The sequence below is a fragment of the Pseudopodoces humilis genome, chromosome 8 (genome assembly GCF_049639895.1).
Source record: "Pseudopodoces humilis isolate 2021_Gansu_Grassland_sample_001 chromosome 8, ASM4963989v1, whole genome shotgun sequence".
Lineage (NCBI taxonomy): Eukaryota > Metazoa > Chordata > Aves > Passeriformes > Paridae > Pseudopodoces > Pseudopodoces humilis.
This window is the reverse complement of record NC_142207.1, coordinates 24,667,626-24,687,894: the sequence shown is the minus strand read 5'-3', so window position 1 is coordinate 24,687,894 and position 20,269 is coordinate 24,667,626. Positions and strand designations below refer to the sequence as shown.

Below are 20,269 nucleotides of genomic sequence, written 5' to 3'. Positions count from 1 at the left end.
ATTATTTATGAGAAGTATCATTTAGCTCCTTTAATTTTTCTTTAGAAAAAAAAAAGAGAATATATATTTGTTTGGCAATATGATGGGCTTATAAGGAAGTGTGCATTAATTCTATGCTCCTCAGAAACACTTCTGCATATTTGATAGATTGAATTATTTGATCAACATCTCAATGTGCTTAGATAACATACAGTTTTCAAAAAGAGATTTAGTTTGTAGGGGTTTTGGTTCCTGGAAGCTGTGTGGTTAATCATTCACTTAAATATTGCTATTTTTTATCTTGGTAATATTGAAGTTAGTATTCTCAAAATACACACAATCTTGATAAAAGATTCTGACTGTTGCTTTATCAAAGATAAGTGTTGCTGAAGTTGCTGATTTTGGTCCCAGGCCATCATGAGGAGCTGTCTGGGTTTGTTGAGAAGGCAGATTGCTGGTAGCAGCATATGCTTTCTTTGAATACAATCAGGGAGAGAGTATCATCTCCTAACAGATTTGCTTACACTGTGCCTTTAGGGTTGTACATGTGTAGTTTCGTTATGAAAATATTTCCCTTATTTTGTGTTGCTGGTAGCCCAACAGAGCAGAGGAACACTGAGAGGTGCTTTTTTGGCTGGCCTCACCAGCTGAACTTCCAAACAAGGGCTTGATTGTCCACATGTGAACTCACATTGCACTTATTTTCTTCTATGGTTATTTGCAAATATCATCATCTGTGATGTTTTGCAGTGCAGCATGAATATCCTAAACATTGCCCCGTGTATGTTCAGTGGACTCTCCTGGAATTACCAACAGGTGCAGGTATCAGCAGAATTGTGCTGTAAGCCCAGATCCACATGTGAAAAATCACAGACCAGCTGCTTTTTATGCCCTTTGTATTGATTCTCAACCCTTTGTGATGTAGAAAAGGCAACTATATATAAGTCTGTGTTGAGAAAGAGGCTGGCATCAGGAGACTGTTTTCTGCCATGTTCAGGCAGGTTATTTACTGTGACGTCTCTTGCTGGTAGTCAGATAAATCTGTGAAAATCTGTGGTCCTTAAAAAACTTGAAGACTTAGAAAAAACTTGAAGAAAGCTAGTCCTGATTGTCCAGCCCTTACACAGGACCCCAGAGAGCTGCATGGAAGGGAAATTCCCAGGCCACTAACGGGAGGAAGGGAGACTTTCCCACTAAAGTGGGAGCTCTACTGCAGCAGTTCTGGAGCTGTCCAGAAGAGCTGTTAGCAGTTATCACCCAGAAATCAGAGAAAATTAGTTTTACTCTTCATTTTATTTGAGTTCATCTTACTTAAGTTACATCTGCAAATAAAGGGATTGAATTTGGCTCAAATATTTAAGCAGATCTGATGAAAACCAAAGAGCTTTATCGAATTTTTTGCTACAATATGAGCACATCCTGAAAGTAATGTGAAATTTGTATTATTTTGATGTCAAATCAAAAGTAGTCAGAGGTGGCAAAAGTATTCACAGTTTAGTTGTATCTTAGGCAAATTTGACCTAAATCTCAACCTTGGTTAAGAAGTCCAGATCATTTAATTCTTGCATAGTTTGGAGTTTTATTGAAGTTTGTCTATACAGTTTGCACTGAAATAAAGTGGCTTTGCAAAGCATTACTTGAATACAAGTTATCAACAGGAACAAGTTTGACTCCTCATCTGTTTAGCCCCTTAGAATTTTTCCTTCCTCATTTCAAGGGACCCAATTCAGTTTGCAGGCATTGAGCAAATCTTTCCTGAAGTTCAGGCAAAGGATAATTCTCATCTGGCTTGTAGAGCAGGCCTCATCTCTTCCACCCTGCTTCCTGTTTGAGCTGAGTTATGTGCAAAGCCCTTTCTTGTCTTCCTTCCCTTCAGAACAGCAGCACCATGAGCAGAGGCACCTGCAGGAGAGGAAATTAAGCATTGGTTTCACAAGGTCCCAGGTGGGAATTCTGTAACCCAGAGGAGTGAGGTAGCAGAAGGGAAAGAAGGGGAAGAGAACAAGGCCCCCCCACTTCTTCCTCGTACATGTGCCTGAAACCTTGCAGCTCTTTCTGCTAGCCATGCCCCACTAATTCCAGGGTCTCTTTCCTGCTTCTCTCTCACTAAAACTTTACTGCCAGCCTGTGTTTTGCCTGTATGAGGGGCAGTAACTGGGGTAGCTGTAAACATGCTTGGTAGTTTCCTTACTGCAGTATTAGTGTGTGACAAAGGAGACACAGGAAACTGGTGATGTGTAAGATACCAGACAATGATGCTTAAGCAGGTTGCATAAAACCCTCCCAAAGTTTTAAACTTTCATAGGTGTTACTTTGCCCTTGGCAGGTATGGGCCACCATCTCTCTGCAGGCGCAGAGTGTAGCCAGCATCCAGCTGCAAAATGCCTAATTAGGTGATTTATAATTGTGTCAGTAGCATGTGGCTCACCCAATGCAGAGTATTTTACTGAGCATACGCCTGGTTATCAAATAACCCCTCCCATGAGGGGTGATTTAAATGACCTGAAATGGGCTGAAGGTTCAGTGGGGTAAGGGAGAGTATGGGAGAGAGAAACCTCTGTAGTCCACTAGTCCCTGGCAGTCACCTGAGAAAGGCAGAGCCATAGACCTGATTAAAAATCTGGTTTTGGTACTTTAACCCTGAATTCTTCACACAATTGGGTTGGTACTGTGAGGGTGCAACCATTAGATTGCGGAGCATGTTCCATCCCTTCTCCAAGTCTGTGACCGCTGCAGTGAAGTCACTGGTGAAGTGCTGTCCCCAGGCCCTTGGGATGAGACACTGCAGTACTTCAGGCAGCTGTGGCATCCTCTGCCCAAGCCAAGCAGCTGTTTATCAGGCTGGAGAAGCCTGAGTGTTTCAGATCACACAGGACACCAACATCTTGCTTGAGAATGAGCCATGTTCCAGGTATATGTCCTATCCGTTTTTTAAAAATCCCTTTCTGACATTAAAGCCATTTATCTTGAGACAACACCTGTGAATTGAGCCGCTAGAGTATGGCTTCAGGAACCTACTATATGTAGGTAAAGGAATAGCATTTTTCTGCTACTGGGTTCTTAGGACAACATCTCTGAACAGCTCAAGGTGCCACAGACACAAACAAGTCCTTTGTGGATTGCTCAATTGCATCTAAATGTCTGAGAATTACCCTTGTGGCCTGTACTCTAGACTCAGATTCTTTATCTGCATTGCCATCACCACAGAAAGCAGAGAAAATGTACCTTAAAACTTACTAAGGAAGGATTCCATGGCCACTATGGGATGGCCACCACTTCATGATGGGATGCTTTGATGAACCATCAAAGCAATCTGACTGAATGTCTGCATTTAAAAGTCCACTGCATGTGTTTTATCCCGCTACCTTAACTGTGGCAATGTTCTTCTGCTTGTTTTTCTTCACAGCTCTTGTTTTTATTGGTGTCTACTAACTGAACACTTTCTGTCACAGAAAGGGAAATGGGTCACCATTGCCAGAACACTGTTCAAGTCTCTGCAAGATGTTTTGGCTAGTTCTAATTACAGAAGGAGAGCTGGGATCTGTGTGCTGAAGGCATTTGGGTCTCTTGGAGACTTTTGTTTAATAATTGTGCCTAGTGGCAGGATTTTTCTTAAAACATACAGAGGCCTCTTTTCTCACTAAATAAAACATATGTTTTCTTCATCTTGACTGAAAAGGATATTTCTCTTACTCAAATTGTCAGTGGAAATTATGAATCATGAGCCACTATTCAACATGGGTGGCTGTTTTCTTTAGTATGTCTGTATTTTCCAGTCAAGAGCATGCTTTTTTCTTTTATCTTGAAACAGAAAGATTACCAACCCAGTTAGCAGGAAGAAAAAACAGGGCCTGATTCATCTGGGTTGGATTCGTAATGCAGATGAAGCTTCCTTTAGCTTTTGAAGCTGGTGCAGTAGGAAATGCTTTATACCACTTTGCCTTGACAGTGTGAAAAAGAAAGAAAGAAATGCAGAAAAGATGCTCAGCAGTATCTCTTGCATTGCTTTGATGTAGCTCCTTGGCCAGGCCAGACTACTGCGGACCACTGAGGGTGCCTGTCTGGCTGACAGCACATCCCTGTCAGGGGCTGAGCAGCTCCTTCACATACGGAAAACTGGGAACAGTGTCCACATCAGAGCCTCATACAGATGAAGCCCCAAGCCAAGGATATTTTGCCGAATAAATATATTGTGCTTGCAAGAGATCCTTATTCACTGGCTGCATGTTTTATTCATAAAAAAACACACAGCTTTTTGAATAAAAGCATGGCTCTTTTTAGAAGCAAAGTACTTTTTGCTCTTTTTGCTCTGGAAGTGTGCCTTAAAGATTGCTTATTGTAGCCTACAGAAGGTCTGTAAGTCATAGAAGTTGCTGTCTGGTTAAGGTTTTGTCAATCAACTGGGTAGATGTCAGGTATTTTTCTGGAAGCTACCTGTCCCCACAGGCAGTGTTTGCCAACTTCTATTGCAAACGGGGTTGTGTCATGGTCATGAGATATTGCAGCTCCCCAAATAGTAAATCCTTTATTTTTGTTTTTCTTCCTTACACTCCTGAGACCCATGCATCCCTCTAACACAACCTTGACTATGTCTTTAACTTCTCTTTCATGACCACAGTATAAGCAAGCAGGGCCTTCTTATTTAGTCAGGGCCTTTAACTTCTTCCCCTGAGTTCCCCCTTTCTACACAAGTAAGCCTTTGTAAAGTCCTGCTGCTGTCAGCCAATGTCCTGGAGCACTACCCTGCTGCAGGAAGGAAGTCCTGGTTGGGCTTCTGAAGCACAGGAATTGAGAAGAGCCAGGGCATGGAATGAAGTAGATTTCCATGGAGCTGTGGCTGTGACTGAACAGCAGAAACAGCCAGGAGGAGGGACAGAAATGCAAGCATTGGTCTGGCTTTCAGGAATGTAGGTAGCAAGAGTTTTGACTGAATAGACAAAAACAAATACCTTATATTTTGTGGAGGAAGGTAGCCAGCTAAAGGACTGAGAATACCAGTTTTGAACTTCTTCCTCTACTATTTGGCCTCAGGAACTTTAAAAGCCTCTCATACTCCATAGATGATGGAGTAATCCATATCCAAGCCACCCTTGGAAGGCAATATGCTCCCTCCTGCTCTCATCAGCTGGAGCTAATGTAATTTCCACTTTTCTCAGTGTTTCAGGGATTTTTCCAGAAGAACCTTAGAGCAGCAAATGAGCCTGCCTTCATCAGGTGGAAAGGGAATTCCCCCTTGCAAGTCTTTGCATGATCCAGATGTTAAATCCTGGCCTCAATTTTGAGAGATGGCAATACAATATGTAAGCTGCAGCAAAACTTGCTGCTGCAGTGCATTGAGACAGGGGATGAAATATCATTGGTGATGGATTTGCCAACAGTGTACTAAAAACTGTGAGGAGAGTTGCAGGATTTAATATGTGGAGGATGTTCGATATTTCAAAGTTGTTAATGTTTGCAGTTTTTAAAAATTATTATGCTTGATGTGTGCAGCAGCTAAATCTTTCTTGTTGATAATCAGAGATGATTTATCTCTTTGTAAAAATTGATCTCAAGCCATACAAGATCTTATTACTCCCAAGAGGAATTAAATAGCTCAGGCATACTCATTTAGATGAATTTCACCCCCTGACCTCTTATTCAGATCTCCATACCTGTCCAGTTCATTTTGCCAGAAAAGCTGTTTAATCCTTCCTATTTCATCCTCTCCTCCAAGGAACCCTATTCACTGAATTGCACTCCTAATCACAGAACAGAAATACAAACTTTCTTCTCTCAAGGAAATGGGAGATTTTTATCTCAGTGGTTAGACTGCTGTAACCATGATGGAATGGACAACTTAAGTGTATATGGAGTGTCTCATTGCAGTTAAAGTCAAACAAAGGCAGAGACTAAGATCAACCTCTCCAGTAAATCTGTTACAGGCAGAAGTCCCTACTGACCACATGGATTTATTTTTAACTAAATATTTTCAAATACCTGTATTTTTTTTTCTGTATTTTTCTGCATGGCAACTTATAGATAGAAATATATAGGGAACTTTCCATATTATAAAGCACTTTATGAATAATGGTGTGTGATATCTTCAGTACCAATCCTCATTTTGATTCATTTGTTCACTTTACTCAAGTTTGGGAGCCTCTTTTCCCCAGCCTTAAATAAACTTCTTAAGGCCTGTAAGAAATATGATAGAATTTAGAACTCTTTGAACTCTGAAGTCAATGAAATACCTGTACTAAAGGAAAATGGTACTCTTCATGTCATTTTTTCCCCTATCCTATATATTAGATATGAAATTGCAGTTTTAAAGCTAATCATTAAACTCCAAGAGAATTCATACTTGGGTTCATAATTCAGCTTGGGAAGATCAACTTGCAAAACTCATATCAAGCTTTGCATTTCAAACCATCTCAAGATATGCAGATATTCAAACTATTATATATTTATCATTTATCCTTCCTCCAGAAATAGACTTTTCCCAAAACTGTGAGTTTCCAAAGAGAGATTTTTCTTTTTTAAATGATGACCTGTTAGAATATCAGGCTTTTTGTTTAGTTTTACTGACTGTTATTTTTTATTGTCTTTTATTTTAATCCTTTCTTGTCACACAGTCTCTATAGACTTAGTTCGTGTTATTTTTACATTGTTTTTTCTTTTTTTTTTTCTCATTCTGTCATCTTTTATCTTCTACCAGCTCCTTTTTATTTGGAGGTATTGGAAAATGGCAGAAAGAAATTGAAAAATGCTGCATAACGGATTAAAGGAAAGGAAGAATATATGGAACAATCTGAAAAAACTGTTTCACATGAAAATAATAGGAAATAAACACATGCAAACAGTGTCATTACCTCACTGCCTAGAAACAGATCCAAATTTTTGGTTTTCACTTTTTTTAGTATTTTTTTTCCTAAGTCCTTTTCCTGTTTCCCATTAAAATGCTGTACAGGGATAAATTGCCCGGCACGCTCTCCTCATTGTGCTGTGGATTTTACTGACATTAATTCTTTCACATGACATGCATGCATGCATGAACATTCTTATGGACACATATGGCATAAAAAAAAGTGTTTTATTGAGAATAAAAATACCTTGTTTCTAAAGGAAAGGAGTAATAGAACCTGAGACTTCCACAAACTTTGTTATAATGAATATAAATCATTTATCTCTCTAGTGCAGGATGTATGTATTTTGAACTGCTTTGTTCAGACTTCCATCCTTTGTTGTTTGTCCAGCAGCATCCCAAGGCAAACCTCAAGTTTTTCCTTCTTTCAGAAACTCTTCCTTTCTTGAATTTCCTTCTCAGTCTGGTGAAAGGTTCCAAGACTCTCCACTCTTACATAGGATCTTTTATCCAGTTCTTCTCAAAGGTAGTATGCGTTAGCTATTTTCAACAATAATTTTCAAACACAATAATTTCATCCATTTATTTTTTAAACCATGAAATCAATGTATTTATGTATGTACAGAGGCAAGCTTAGTTTTCTGGGGAGGTCAAGTAATTTGTCAAAGAATGGTGGGAAAAAATGTAATGTAACCCAATGTACCAGGGTTCTCCTCTCCATCTCTGCCTAGGAGCTGGTTAGTTGGTTATACAGCAGGGCTGTGTGATTGGCAGTCCCTGCCTCATTTGGTGCTCTACTCATTTTCATTTGCTTAATGTCACAGTTAGCAGCTAGCACCTTCCCTCTGCAATACTTCTGTGTTTCCAGGTGTTTGTTGAGGAAAGCCCTGTTCTTGATGTACCAGTTTATTTCCTTCTTGTCCCCATTTGCCCTATCAAATTTGAAACCAGCCTTCTGTTTGCCAGACAAGTAGGCTGTGTATTTCTCTCAGCAGTATCCTCTGACCAATATTTAGGGTTTTCTAATGTATTACAGGGAGGTTCAGAATCAATGTAGCGCTCTGGTTCCAGCAGCCCAAAGGTGTCTGGCAAGATACACAGGCTGGATTCACAGCTGGTCATTTATGGTCAGAGTTTTGATGGATTTCACATGGAGCATGAAGGATTGATCATTTCATTGTACTGAAGGCTCTGAGCAATTTGAGGCAGGTCAAGTAACCCCTGAACCCCCTGGGGAAGTTGTAAAGGTTTCATGTCAAACCACAAGAGGAAGACAATTGCAATGCAGAGTCCATGAATATACTGGCCAAAGGGACTGTGTTGTGTGTGTGCTGCAAGACACCAATAGGAGAGATAGTGCCTCCGACTTTAAGGACAGATCTTGTAAGATTTGAACTCACCTAAGGAGCAATTGCAGTCTTACAATATATATATCTTGTAATATATTCATCTATTAGTAAAAGTATTCAGAAATTAGTTAAATAAGAGGAGCCCCAAGGTGTGAATGGCAAAGTTGTATTGATAGCACAAATACGAAAAATGTAGATGTGCATAACTGAGGCAATGTGTCACAGCGAAGTCCCTGCTGTACTCCCTCAAGTTTTGTACCCCTGCTAAACTAACCCTAACAAAAGGGCATGTGTGGTACCACGAGGCTTGGCTTTGGAGGTAGTCCTTTTTTTTTTGTCCCCAGTGGAAAGTTTATCATAAAGGAGACTAGAAAATAAAATTTCTCTCTGTAGCTGCACTACAGGAATCTTACATTTTCTTCAACTGAAAGCTGACATCTTTAACACATTATTATCATTTCCTGTCCCAATCAGTGGATCAGTCAGGGTGTCAGTTCACAAACAAGGCTAGAGAAAAACACAGTTCAGAACAGTGGGTGTCACATGACTGAGCACAGGGCCATCATGAGAGCTCAGGTAGGTTGGGAAAGGTGGGGAAATGCTGACTTTCCATTGTCCAAGTTCAAGTAGCTGGAAAACTCAGCTTCCAAAATTTCCATGCCACAAGCAACTTACACCTAGAGTAGAAATGGAGAATCAGTTATGTGCAGCACCCATATGTCGGAATAAGTTCAAATTCTGCTTCTGTTCTGTATCCAAAACCACTTCTGTAGTAGCTTCTGTAGGGCTTAAAAGGAAGTTCCTCATTCTCTGCAGAATATTTGCTCTTAGCCAGTAACACTCATAAATCTACTAAATCACTTCCCCACAGAGGTTTTGGGTACCATGCATCATCTCAGGAGTCTGAACTGAACAGTTTAGCATCTCTTTCTCATGCGTAAGATCATTACTTTGCACAGACGTGAAACAGTGGCATTTCTAGGAACCATTCCACTGTTATGATTCAAAAGGTTTCCAGAGATTTTGGTTTTACTTTTGTCTTCCTGCATCGTGGCAGCATGAACTCTGTGAACAAGCTATGGTAACAATCCTGCCCAGTCACCCATCCACCCAGAATCACTGGCAGATGCAGCAAGCAGTTCTTCCCTCCCAGAGAAAGCCTTGCAACAGACACAAGCAGAGGTACAACTGGGCTTAACACAACCTCAGATTCTTGGTTTTTTAGCTGCATTCACTGCTGCCATGGGCATGTATTCACTGTTGTACTCATGGGAGTTGGATTCACACGTCTGATTCTGCCAACAGAGAGAAAATGACATGAATTTAATTTGTGGTCACTTACCTTTGCCATTCCTGCCTTTGTTCATTAAGTAGGGCAGTTACTCTATTTTCAGTGGGAACATTACCGTCAGAATAGATATGTCAAACTCACACAGAAAACTTGGAATAAAACAAAATTAAAATTAAAAACACACATTACCCAAAAGAATAGCTAATGTCCTTGGTCTTCTTTCCTGAGTCAAATTTAAGTGGTTTTGCAGCAGAATAGTGCTGGAATTGCTCCACTGATAATTGTTTCCCATTCTTAAAGAAAACAATCAGGCAAACTGCTTACCAAAGTAATTTTGCTGACCTGTGCAGCATTTGTCCTCTTTCCTTTGGTTCCAAGCCTTTAAATCAATAAACAATTCTGTCTTAGAAAAATTTAATCTGAGCCATTGTCATCAATGACTTGAATTCCAGTGGTAAATTAACAACTCAATCTTTTTGTAAAAAAACAGCACATGCTGAGTATTTGCCTGTCCCAATCTCTAAATCTCATTAAATTAAGTTCCCTATCCATGACCTTTGGAAGAAGGGTTCTGTATAATCTCATGTATTTGCTTACCTTGTTCCTTAAGCAACAGGCCACAACACAGCAGACACAGGAAATGGCAAAAATGATCAAACTGATAATTATCCATGACATGAGTCCAAGTGAAAGGCAGTCCTCCTTATCTGAAGAGGAGGAGGCAAAAAAAAAAAGTCATTACTGATAGTTTTCAATTTTGCCTTCCACAGATAACTTCAGGTTTTTTCCCCCTTCATATTAATAAACTAGCAAAAGTGAACACTGAAGAAGGATTTTGCTGAGGTGAATTGCCACCCTGGAAAAGTGTATTCAGTAGGAAGCAGAAAATGACATTTTTTCCAGAAAGAGAGGGGAACTGTTGGTACACAGCACTGAAAGTGTAGACTGAAAAGAAGCCAAGCCAGAGAGCACACTGAGAAAGAAAAGAAAAAAAGAAAGCTTTCAACCTCCAACGTGGTGTTCAGATCTGAACAAGGTTTAAGATTATACGTAAGTACCACAGGTGATTAAAGGGCAGACTGGTCAAAAGAAGGGTAGACTTTGGCAGTCATGTTTGGGTAGAAAGGCAAGCTGAGGTACTCAAGATTACCCTTGCCCAGATCTGGGAGAAAATATGACAGGGTGTGAAACATTTAGAAAAAGCTCTGAGCATCTGGCTATCCATACAAGTGGAGGTGGACCCTGCATACAAAACCAAATGTCACAGCTTGATTCTGAGGAGCTTTTTAAATACAGAGAGGATTGAGAGACAACTTGATTCAACCACATAATTGCTGTAGCATTTTAACTTCTATCTTTGTTTATTCCTGGTGCTGGGAGAGGAAAAGAAAGCAAGGGAAGGACAACAGGCAGTACCATGTTGCAGCTGAACTGTATGCAGAAGCAAGAACTGGTGTGAGCAAAACCACCATAAACTCTTTCAGTTTAGTATACTAAAGAGATACCTAATGAAAGCCAGGTCAAAATTAAAGCCTGGGCAGTTAATCTTCTGGAGTTAGTCCAAACCCTTCTCAGTAAACTGCCAAAAATTCTCAAAAGCTGTGGATTTCTTCTGCTCTAAGAAGGCCCTAAAGCTGAAGGTCTGTTTCACAGAGGCGAACACCATCTTCTTCACCTCTCAATGGCATCCAAGAGTTCCATATACCACTACTAGTATGGGTATTTGACAATCAATTTTCTTTAATTCTAGGCTTTTGAAGATAGCTCTCAGAATTACTTTTTTCCCACAGGCTAGACCTAATCTTAACATTTATACTCAGCAACTTTAAAAATGGACAAGAGGAATTGCTGTTGTAGGCAAAGGAGAGACCGTAGTACTCTAGAAGCTGCAGTCAAGCTAACTTGGGTTCCACCACCACTACGCAAAGCTCAGCACGACCTGCAAAACCTGCCCAAGAAGATGAATAAATATGGAGAGGACATGCTGAGCAGTGTGCCAACACAGCTCCACTGTTACCAGCCCCCTGCTAAGTAGTTCTAAGCTGCCTGGTAATTAGCTGTGCAAGCTCTAGTCATATTTTTCACTGCAGTATAGCTATGCCCAATGTCTACTTATCAGTAAATTGAAGTGAGGGGAGAAGAGAACTAAACTTACCTTGGACGTACAAATAGGTCTCTTTCAGACAGCAATCTATGTAAGGAGGGGGTAAGAATATCTCCAGGCAGTAGGTATAAAAGTCATTATGTTTTCTTTCCAGATTTTTAAGAATGAAAATGGTGCTGCTATTTGAATTCTGTGTCTGACAGTAGGTGACATTACTCTTGGGGATAACACTCTCTTTGCTCAAATGGAGTGCACAGATTTCCTTCTTCTCACGCCCTTTGAAGAGGGTCATGCTGAACTCACTCACATTTTTGGGGTTGGGGAATGTGAATTTGAAGTTTCCATTTTCAAATTCCACCATGGCCTGGGCATCAGAGAGGTGGGGCTGATCTGAAGACATGAAAACAATAAGTATAGTCACATACGTAGCTGTGAAAAGAATCTTAAAGTGCTAAGAACCTCATTTAAACAAAACAAATGAACCATGTGATTGTAATCTGAGGCATGTAGGTAGCCAGAACAGTTTGGCTGTGAAAAGCAGCCCTCACAATGAGATACCATTGCATTATTCTGGTTGTGACAAACATTACTGATAAAATAAATGAGACCTGGCCTGTTATCTGCTCTAAGGCTGTAGAGATTACTGTTAGCATTAGATCAGTGACCTTGAAAATATTACTTGCTACTAAGGCTACTAAATGGTAAAGTTACTAATATTACTTACAATATCAATTGCTAGATATTGTTTAAAGTCCCCCTGGACCAAACATTGTATAGACATATAATCCCTGCCTCAGTGTCAGATTGTCCTATTCATAAATAAAACAAGTGAGACAAAGATGATAATGATGACAATTATCTCTGGTTTATGGTTTGCAATATGCACCCTACCGAACATGCAATTATAAAATAATTTAGATTAGAAAATATCATTAAGATCATCATGTATAAGCATTGGCCCAGCATTGCCAAGTCCACCACTAAACCATGTCCCTCAGTGCCACACCAATGTGTCTTTTAAATCCCTCCAGGGCTGGTGACTCTACCACTTCTCTGGGCAGCCTGTTCCAATGCTTAACTGCTCTTTCAGTGAAGACATTTTTCTTAATATCCAGTCTAAATCTCTTCTCATGCAAATTGAGGCCATTTCCTCTTGTCTTGTCACTTCTTACTTAGGAGAAGAGACTGGACTCTACCTTGCTGCAGCCTCCTTTCAGGCAGGTATAGAAAATGGCAAGTTCTCCCCTGAGCCTCCTTTTTTTCACGCTTTTTTCACCACCAGCTCCCTCAGCCACTCCTTTCATCAGTTCTGTTGCCTCCTCTGGACCCACTTGGACACTTCAGTGTCTTTCACATAGTGAGGGGCCCAAAACTGGACATAGGATTCGAGGTGTGGCCTCACCATTGCCAAGTACAGGGTGATGGTCATTGCCCTGATCTTCCTGGCCACACAGTAATTGATACAGGCCAGGATGCCACTGGCTTTCTTGGCCACCTGGACACACACTGGTCTGTGTTCAGCCAGCTGCTGACCAGCACTGTCAGGACCTTTACCAGGCAGCTTTCCAGACACTCTTTCCCCAGCTTGTAGGGCTGCCTGAGTTGTTGTGAGCCAAGTGCAGGACTTGGCACTTGGACTTGTTGAACCTCATACAACTGATCTCAACCCATTGATCCAGTCTGTCCAGAACCTTCCTATACTCCCACCTAACACTTCCACCTAACTTGCTGTTGTCTGCAAATTTATTGAAGATGCAAGTGGGGAACTGCACTTGTAAGCAGCCACCAGCAGGATGTAACTGTATTCACCATCACTCTCTGGGCCAGGTCACCCAGTAAGTTTGATGATGTCGCTGAAAATTTAAAATGGGATGTGAACGCCAAGCTCCTACGTGACTGCCTTAACCACAGGACTTCACTTATCTTTGTGGGATAGAAAACGATTTGAGACACGATATAGTTTCAACCTAATTACATAGATGGTTATAGCACCATTATTGCTCAGATAATGGAAGGTGTAGAGGACAAATGTTACCATGTGCATGCACCCACATGCAATCCAGAAATCACATTTGTCCCTCCCAAAATCTCTACAAAAATATTTCAGATGTTGTGTGACTCTCATTTTGCAAACTTCTTGGAGAAGCAAAGAAAGTGAACTCACTGAAGACGTCTGCTGTCTCACAGTTTGGCTTTGTAAAGTCAGCAACCAATTGCACAGAAAACTCCCTCAGACAAAAATATGTTAAAATGTGCAGTAAAAAATGACCATTTTTTTCTTTAAGGACAGTATTTTCTGATGTATAAAGGCATCTAAAACCAAAAAACAAATTAGGTAAATGCATCTTACCTAAATTTTTGCATGCACATGAGTAGCTGTCAATTCCTGAAAAATACAAAATTGTTTTCTGTTTAAAATTCAAGAAGAGTGACACAGGAACAGGGGATTAACTATGCAGTGTTAAGATGCTGAAGCTATTTTATAATTTGTATCATCCTATCTGATCCTTTCTGTGCTACGCTTTAAAGTCATATGATATGATAAAATAATTAAATATAAATATCAAAGTAGAAAGAAAATGCCCAAGGCAGAATTTATATTGATCATATATATAGCGTTCACAAATTCTTAAGACACCTTTACAAAGTAATACGTGTGATTCAGAAATATAACTGACATGAAAGTAACTTTCACCAAGATACTGAGGAAATCTGCCTGAAATAAAAAAGCATATTTCTGATTTCTCATGAATCCTGATTTTGCAATGAGCCAGCATTATATTTTTCCCAGTCCAAAGTACTCATTTCCATCAATGTTTGTTCTGCTTTCCCCACTGCGTGACATAGGCCTGAAACATCTTTCATAATTATATGGATGATGTTCCAATATATACATCAAGAAAGCATTCGAGTAAAGCATATGATTTTGTTCCTTTTCCAATAGCAAATTTTTCTCTTATTGTTCATAGGTGATCTTCATTATAGAGCACAGACACACTTTTAATAATTGTTCTGCTTTTTTTTTATAAACCACTCCCTTTATCACCATACACTATGGCAACACTTTGGAACAGTTTGTATGTTAGTACTGGCATCATAGCACAGTCTGATAGTGTTTCATTTGGGATTTTTCTTTTTGCATAGCCCTAAAATTAAATGTTCAGATAGGTAAACAGATAAACAGAAAAATATTCTATCTGCTGTTCCTGTTTTCTGGTAGCCTGAGTAAGTTCTTCAGATGCTGCTTAGAATTAAATATATCTACATTAGGATTTTATGATGCTAAGGAAATACAGGGCAAATACTTAAAGACTTTGAAGCACTATCCTATTCTTGTTAGAGCTACATAGTAGTCTAGATACATCCACACAGAGTACATGCCCTGCACCTCTGTGATTGCAGAGTATAAATAATAATTTTTTCCCCAAGGCACTTGTTACTTTTGACATCTGGCCTGTAAATGCACAGGAACATAGGATCATTCTCTTTTGGATGCCTTTGTAGGATCTCAACTCTTTCAGTCTTTCAGTGTTCATGCTTTTTTTCCTTTTTTGAGTTTTTGCTCCCCAGTTACAGCCATTGGCAGGGCATTGAAATGAATGATACTTATTTAAGATATATTTAGTGTGACACAGAAGCTAATGAACTTCTGGAAGACATTTTGTGATGCTCAGTTAGAGAGCAATAGAAGCTATTATACCTTCTTGACTGATTTACCATTTCCCTAGTTATCAAATTCTTCCTGGTTTACTGTGCACAGTCATCACCCTTATCTAATTCAGTGACAGTTCTAATATCTGTACTTCTCTCAGGACTATTACTTAAGTGTATGATAACAGACAAGGTATTTAACGTCTTGTACCACTCGTGTGAAGATAAGGCAGAGAAAACACACATCTTGCCAAGCCACAATTAAATAGAGCTCTAGAACCACTGAAGGCACAGACAGAAAGTGCAAGCCCTTAAAATATTATACAGTCCAAAAAGATGAAAGAAAAGGTCAAATAAAGAAATAATTCTTGATAACTTATATGCTGCATGATGAAAAGAAACAGTTGCTATGAGACTAGCATTTGAGATAAAGGTCATTTAAAATGCTCTGTAGTTTGACATCCTGTAGTTTGGTAACACATACCTCTAAAATTAGGCCACACACCCAACAAATTATTTAGGGAAGGGAAGAAAAAAACCAAATGTACAACAGAAGCTAGGGAGCATGATGAATGCATAAACTTATCCGATACTTTTGAGAAGCATCTACCTGGAGTTGAAACCTCTACATTTGTCACTGGTCATCTGAGAGGAAAGGCAGATGCTGACTCTGTCAGGGCAGCCACAGAGCCAAGTGCACTTGTTACTTTTGACATCTGGCCTGTAAATGCATAGTGCCATATTCCTTCTGTGTCCCAGAGGAGCATGGGACAAGCCTACTCTGAGCGCTAAATGAACAACTTCAGATTTGTTTTCTCTGTTTGTCTCTGAGAATAGTTCGATTTTGCTGTTAGCTAATGAAATTGCCCTTTCATACCATGTGGGTTAATATGTTTGTCAGAGATCATGGTTTTAATCCTTATTTTTAATGGAAAAGGGCAGAGAGAGGTCATTAAGCACTTAGTTCATGTGACCTTGTGGCAAACTGAAAGATCGTTTTGTATTCTCTCCAACCCAGAAGCCTAAAATGTCTGTTTTCAAGGAAGACTCAGTGATATATTTCTCTGAATGAGCGTTTTGGTAAATGTGATGCTGTTAGTAATTCCTCTGAAACAAGTGCCCATATAGAAGAGTGTGCTTAGCATGGGATAGAGGTGGCGCATTTTAGAATTAGATCAACAGTACCTGAGATTAAAACACAAAATTGCCAACACGGATTGACCACAATGGGTGAGAACTGATATAAATTTCCTCATATAAAAACTCACTAGCTATTCTGCATCAGCTCCTAATGTGAATGCACTTGCTGAATACTAAAAAGTTATTCATTCCTCTTGCTGATCTTCTGTGCCCATTTGTACCCATTCATTCCTAGGTAATCATATGGACCTGTATGTTAATGGTCAGACACGTTTAGGATGTTTCTAGCCAAGCTCCAGTCAGAATGAATGCACATTTAGTAGGATGTGAGATAGGAAACTGGGATTTAAAAATCCAATAGTATTGAAAGATTCACTGACTAATTCTCCCTAATCTACCTCAGAAATATGTGAATAAAAGTCTACATTGTAGTATTGCTGAAATGGAACAGAAGAATTTCACTGGTTCAGCAATAAAAATGCTTAGATACGGCTGTTAGATTCCTTTTTCTTATTTTTCATAAAAGAGATAATTAAATTGCATATTTTGCAATGTTCAGTTACAAAATGATATTCAATTACAATTTGGTTTGAGACACGAGGAAACAAATCTAGTTTGTTTCCTTGCAGTGTCACAATGTGGAGTTGAGAGGAGTTGTTTCTGGCTCACCTGATGTGAAGCAGAGTACCAACACAAATATTGTGGTTTAGATATAAATCTAAGAGATTACCATGTGTATGAAAGTTACATCTTGTTATGTTAAATTCTGAAGGAGAGCATGTGTGTACATTTGTGTATAACTGTATTTACAGTCATGTACTTTTCCATCTCAATTTTGTCTTTAGTGCAGCAGGAAAGCCTTTTGGCAGAAGTTTGGGAATTTCTGTGGTAGTGTGCTTGGATACTGAGGCCAATGGAAAGTGTGTTGTTTTCATATTAATGGGATTGCAATTTTGAGCTTTCTCATTGCTCTTTGACAGACCCAGCACTATTTGAAAACATCACCGATCCATTACGCATTTTGGTCCTAACAGAAGTTTAAAAACCACTTTCAATCACTTTTCAAGCTTAGTTTAGGGTAGAATAAAATACTGTTACTTTGTTCTCTTGCTGTTTATATTATCTTCCCCAGCTCTCAGAAAACTAAGCTGATAAAAGGAAGCATAATTTCACTTTTGTGTGTTTGCTTCTGAAGATGAGCAAGGAAATTGAAGACCCCACATTTAAAACAAACACATTTGCTTGTTAATACTAAATGCATAATGAAACTAAACACAGTTTTTAAGTTTCTATAGTTTCAGACTTTCAAGGCACTCTGAAAGATGACACTGTCAATTTGGTGTCATTAGTCATAGGCCTAAAACTAATATGTTTCTATCTATCAAGAATCCAGGATTAAGTGAGGAAGGAGTGCTTGAGGACAAAGTAGTAATGGCCAGATTTATTCTAGGAAGCCATCTTTAATCTGAATTATTTCTATGGTGTAATTTATGTTGAGAAATCCTGAAATTTGTATAAAATATACCACAGAAAGAACAGACAGTGTTGATAATATTTCAGAAGCCCTTATAAGAAATTACCATGGTTTCCTCCTGTACTGACAACAGGAGATCTGTGGGTGAAGAGTGATAACACTTTGCAAATGTTGATGTGTAAAAGCTTCTTAGCAAGGACCTCAAGTGCTATGGAATCCTACCTACAGCTCTGTACTCCAAAATCCCATTGCCTGTGTTTCTCTGCAGGCAACAGAGAGGCTCTCTGCTCTTATGAACAATTTCTTTGTCACAATTGGGTTGTCAAATCATAATGCACACATATATACACATGTACATATATATATCACCTCCTGTGACCTATTTACATCCAGAGAAGTCACAAGTTATGCTGAAAACACTGTAAGACAAAAAACATGAGAGATACCATTTCTTCTTACACAGTCTCTTTGTCTTGTCATCTCCTTTCCCCAGTCCCCTGCCCAAATCCTATCCTCCATATTTGAAGGAAGGGAGAAAGAAGGGAGAAATGATGGTATCAGACAGGATATAACAATTTGCACCCTTAAAATTACAGTTTATTTCTTCACATGAGGAAAGGCTTTCTAGATAGCTTCAGTCATCTGTAAAAGCATGATGGTCAGGTATTTGTTCTAAATTTTTTCTAAATTAGGGGAGAAATAACCAAGGTGAAAGAATTTTTTGTTAGTAGACTTCAGAACAACTTTCCAAGGAGAACTCCCTTAAGAGATACTGATTACAATTACTCTTTCTTGGAATCTTTTCATTCTATCTGAAAACTCAGCACACTATCCATATATTAGTTAGCCTTCAAAAATGTATCTGCATTACCTAAAGAGCTGAAAACTAGGTGTTTTTGGTTTTTTTTTTATGAAAGCTGAAGTTCTTCCTGAAACTTCAGGAATAATTAAATTCTATCCCTTTTCACTAGAATTTCAGAAACAAATATTTAATAGTCCTTGGAATGACCATCAAAGGATCATATTTAGATGGTGTTTCATAACTGTGCACACTAAATCTCAGATCTTACTTATATGATGCATCATACCAAATCCTTGGACATTATATGTATGGAAAAAAATACTCTTCTTAATCTGTTATTACTTGTAGTTCCATGCTGACCCATTAATATGCGGGTTTCAGAGAGGTTACAGATAAAGCTGTGATATTTTACTTTGTACAGCTGAGATAAAACACTGAATCTTGTTAATTGCTACATCCATATTTAAGGCTGGACTGAGACTGGTGCTGTCACTGTGCACCTTCTCAAACACAGCACAGGAATTCCATGCTTCCTTTTAAGTCTGTGTTTCAAGCCTGCACCAAAATAGTCTCATTTTATGATTATATTATGATTGTATTATGAGATAATCTCCATGTCACGTGCATTTTTTATTGTATAAAAATTCCCTTCCCAAACAAGAGCAGGTTTAATATTGACAACCTGGTTTCTCTTTATTATTCACCATCATGCTGCTATGAGATCTTATATCTGTCAAGGGAAGCTGGCTGGAGCACTACAATCTAAACAGCTAAAGGATAACACTGAGCAGATGAGCTAAAGAACACAAACAATGAAAACTTGTACGTTTTAGTTTCAGAGCAAACGTCCTATGCTGGCAGAAATTCTCTTCCCACCAACGCCAGTGATACTAAAGTTGAGAGCAGTCTTTTTGCAGCCATTACAATCCATTACCTTTATTCCTCCAGCTTTTTGCTATCATGCCTCGTTTACTGTCTCCCATCATTAGCTAAGTTATATTCTATAGAGACACCTACTGCAAGGAGAATAATCCAAAATGTTACTCACCATATAGGGCTTCAAACTGAAAGCAGAAGACACAGAAAGTTACAGCAACTGCCTTCATGCCTGCCTGACACAGAGACATCAGCCTTCTGTCTACTGTGAGGATGGGGAAACACACATGGGTAGAAAAGGAAGTGGTTTGTGGGCTCTGGGGAAAATTGTAAGATAATCAGAATGACTTTTTAATTTAACATTTGTCTCCTGACTACATTATAGCTATGTCAGCATTAGCTGTTGCACATACCTGGTTTAATGTTTTATTTTTTTTTTCCTACCTAATGGTTTGCTGTCACAGACAGGAGGATGAAAGACTTTCTGACATTACTTTTAATGTTCACTTTGCACAGACTGTTTCTGGTAAAGTCTATCACAATATAGGCTGCAGTCATCTACAGTAGATTTCTGCAGATAGCCCATGGTGAGCAATCAGTATTGCCTTACAGTACATGCCACATTTGTATCTGGCAACCTGGTTTTCCCCCACTAATTTCAACGGTTTTACATAACTAATGGTCTTGTTCTATGTGTAAACCATTTGTTAATGGGATAGGAGTCTCTCGTGTGTCCTGGTCCTGAAATTCATGGGAAGAACATGG

The 20,269-nt window shown here is 39.1% G+C and overlaps 1 protein-coding gene across 1 annotated transcript; it reads right to left on the bottom strand.

Annotated features, from left to right (window-relative positions):
- Positions 1-7,026: 7,026 nt before the first annotated feature.
- Positions 7,027-19,808, bottom strand: ICOS (inducible T cell costimulator). The gene is made up of 6 exons (XM_005519875.3): positions 19,677-19,808; positions 13,912-13,947; positions 11,613-11,951; positions 10,055-10,164; positions 9,371-9,461; positions 7,027-8,843 (listed from the first exon to the last, which is right to left on the bottom strand). The coding sequence occupies exons 1-5, from the start codon at positions 19,753-19,755 to the stop codon at positions 9,372-9,374; spliced, it is 654 nt and encodes a 217-aa protein (XP_005519932.2). The 5' UTR covers positions 19,756-19,808; the 3' UTR covers positions 7,027-8,843; position 9,371.
- Between the last annotated feature and the right edge of the window lie 461 nt (positions 19,809-20,269).

What these genes read in the sequence shown, in the direction of transcription:
- ICOS (XM_005519875.3), bottom strand. Translation starts at nt 19,755, where the DNA reads ATGTCTCTGTGTCAGGCAGGCATGAAGGCAGTTGCTGTAACTTTCTGT. An exon ending in TCAGTTTGAAGCCCTATATG is followed by an intron (nt 13,948 to 19,676) that starts GTGAGTAACATT and finishes TGTATTTTTCAG; the next exon opens with GAATTGACAGCTACTCATGT. An exon ending in CCTGTTGCTTAAGGAACAAG is followed by an intron (nt 9,462 to 10,054) that starts GTAAGCAAATAC and finishes CTCTGTTGGCAG; the next exon opens with AATCAGACGTGTGAATCCAA.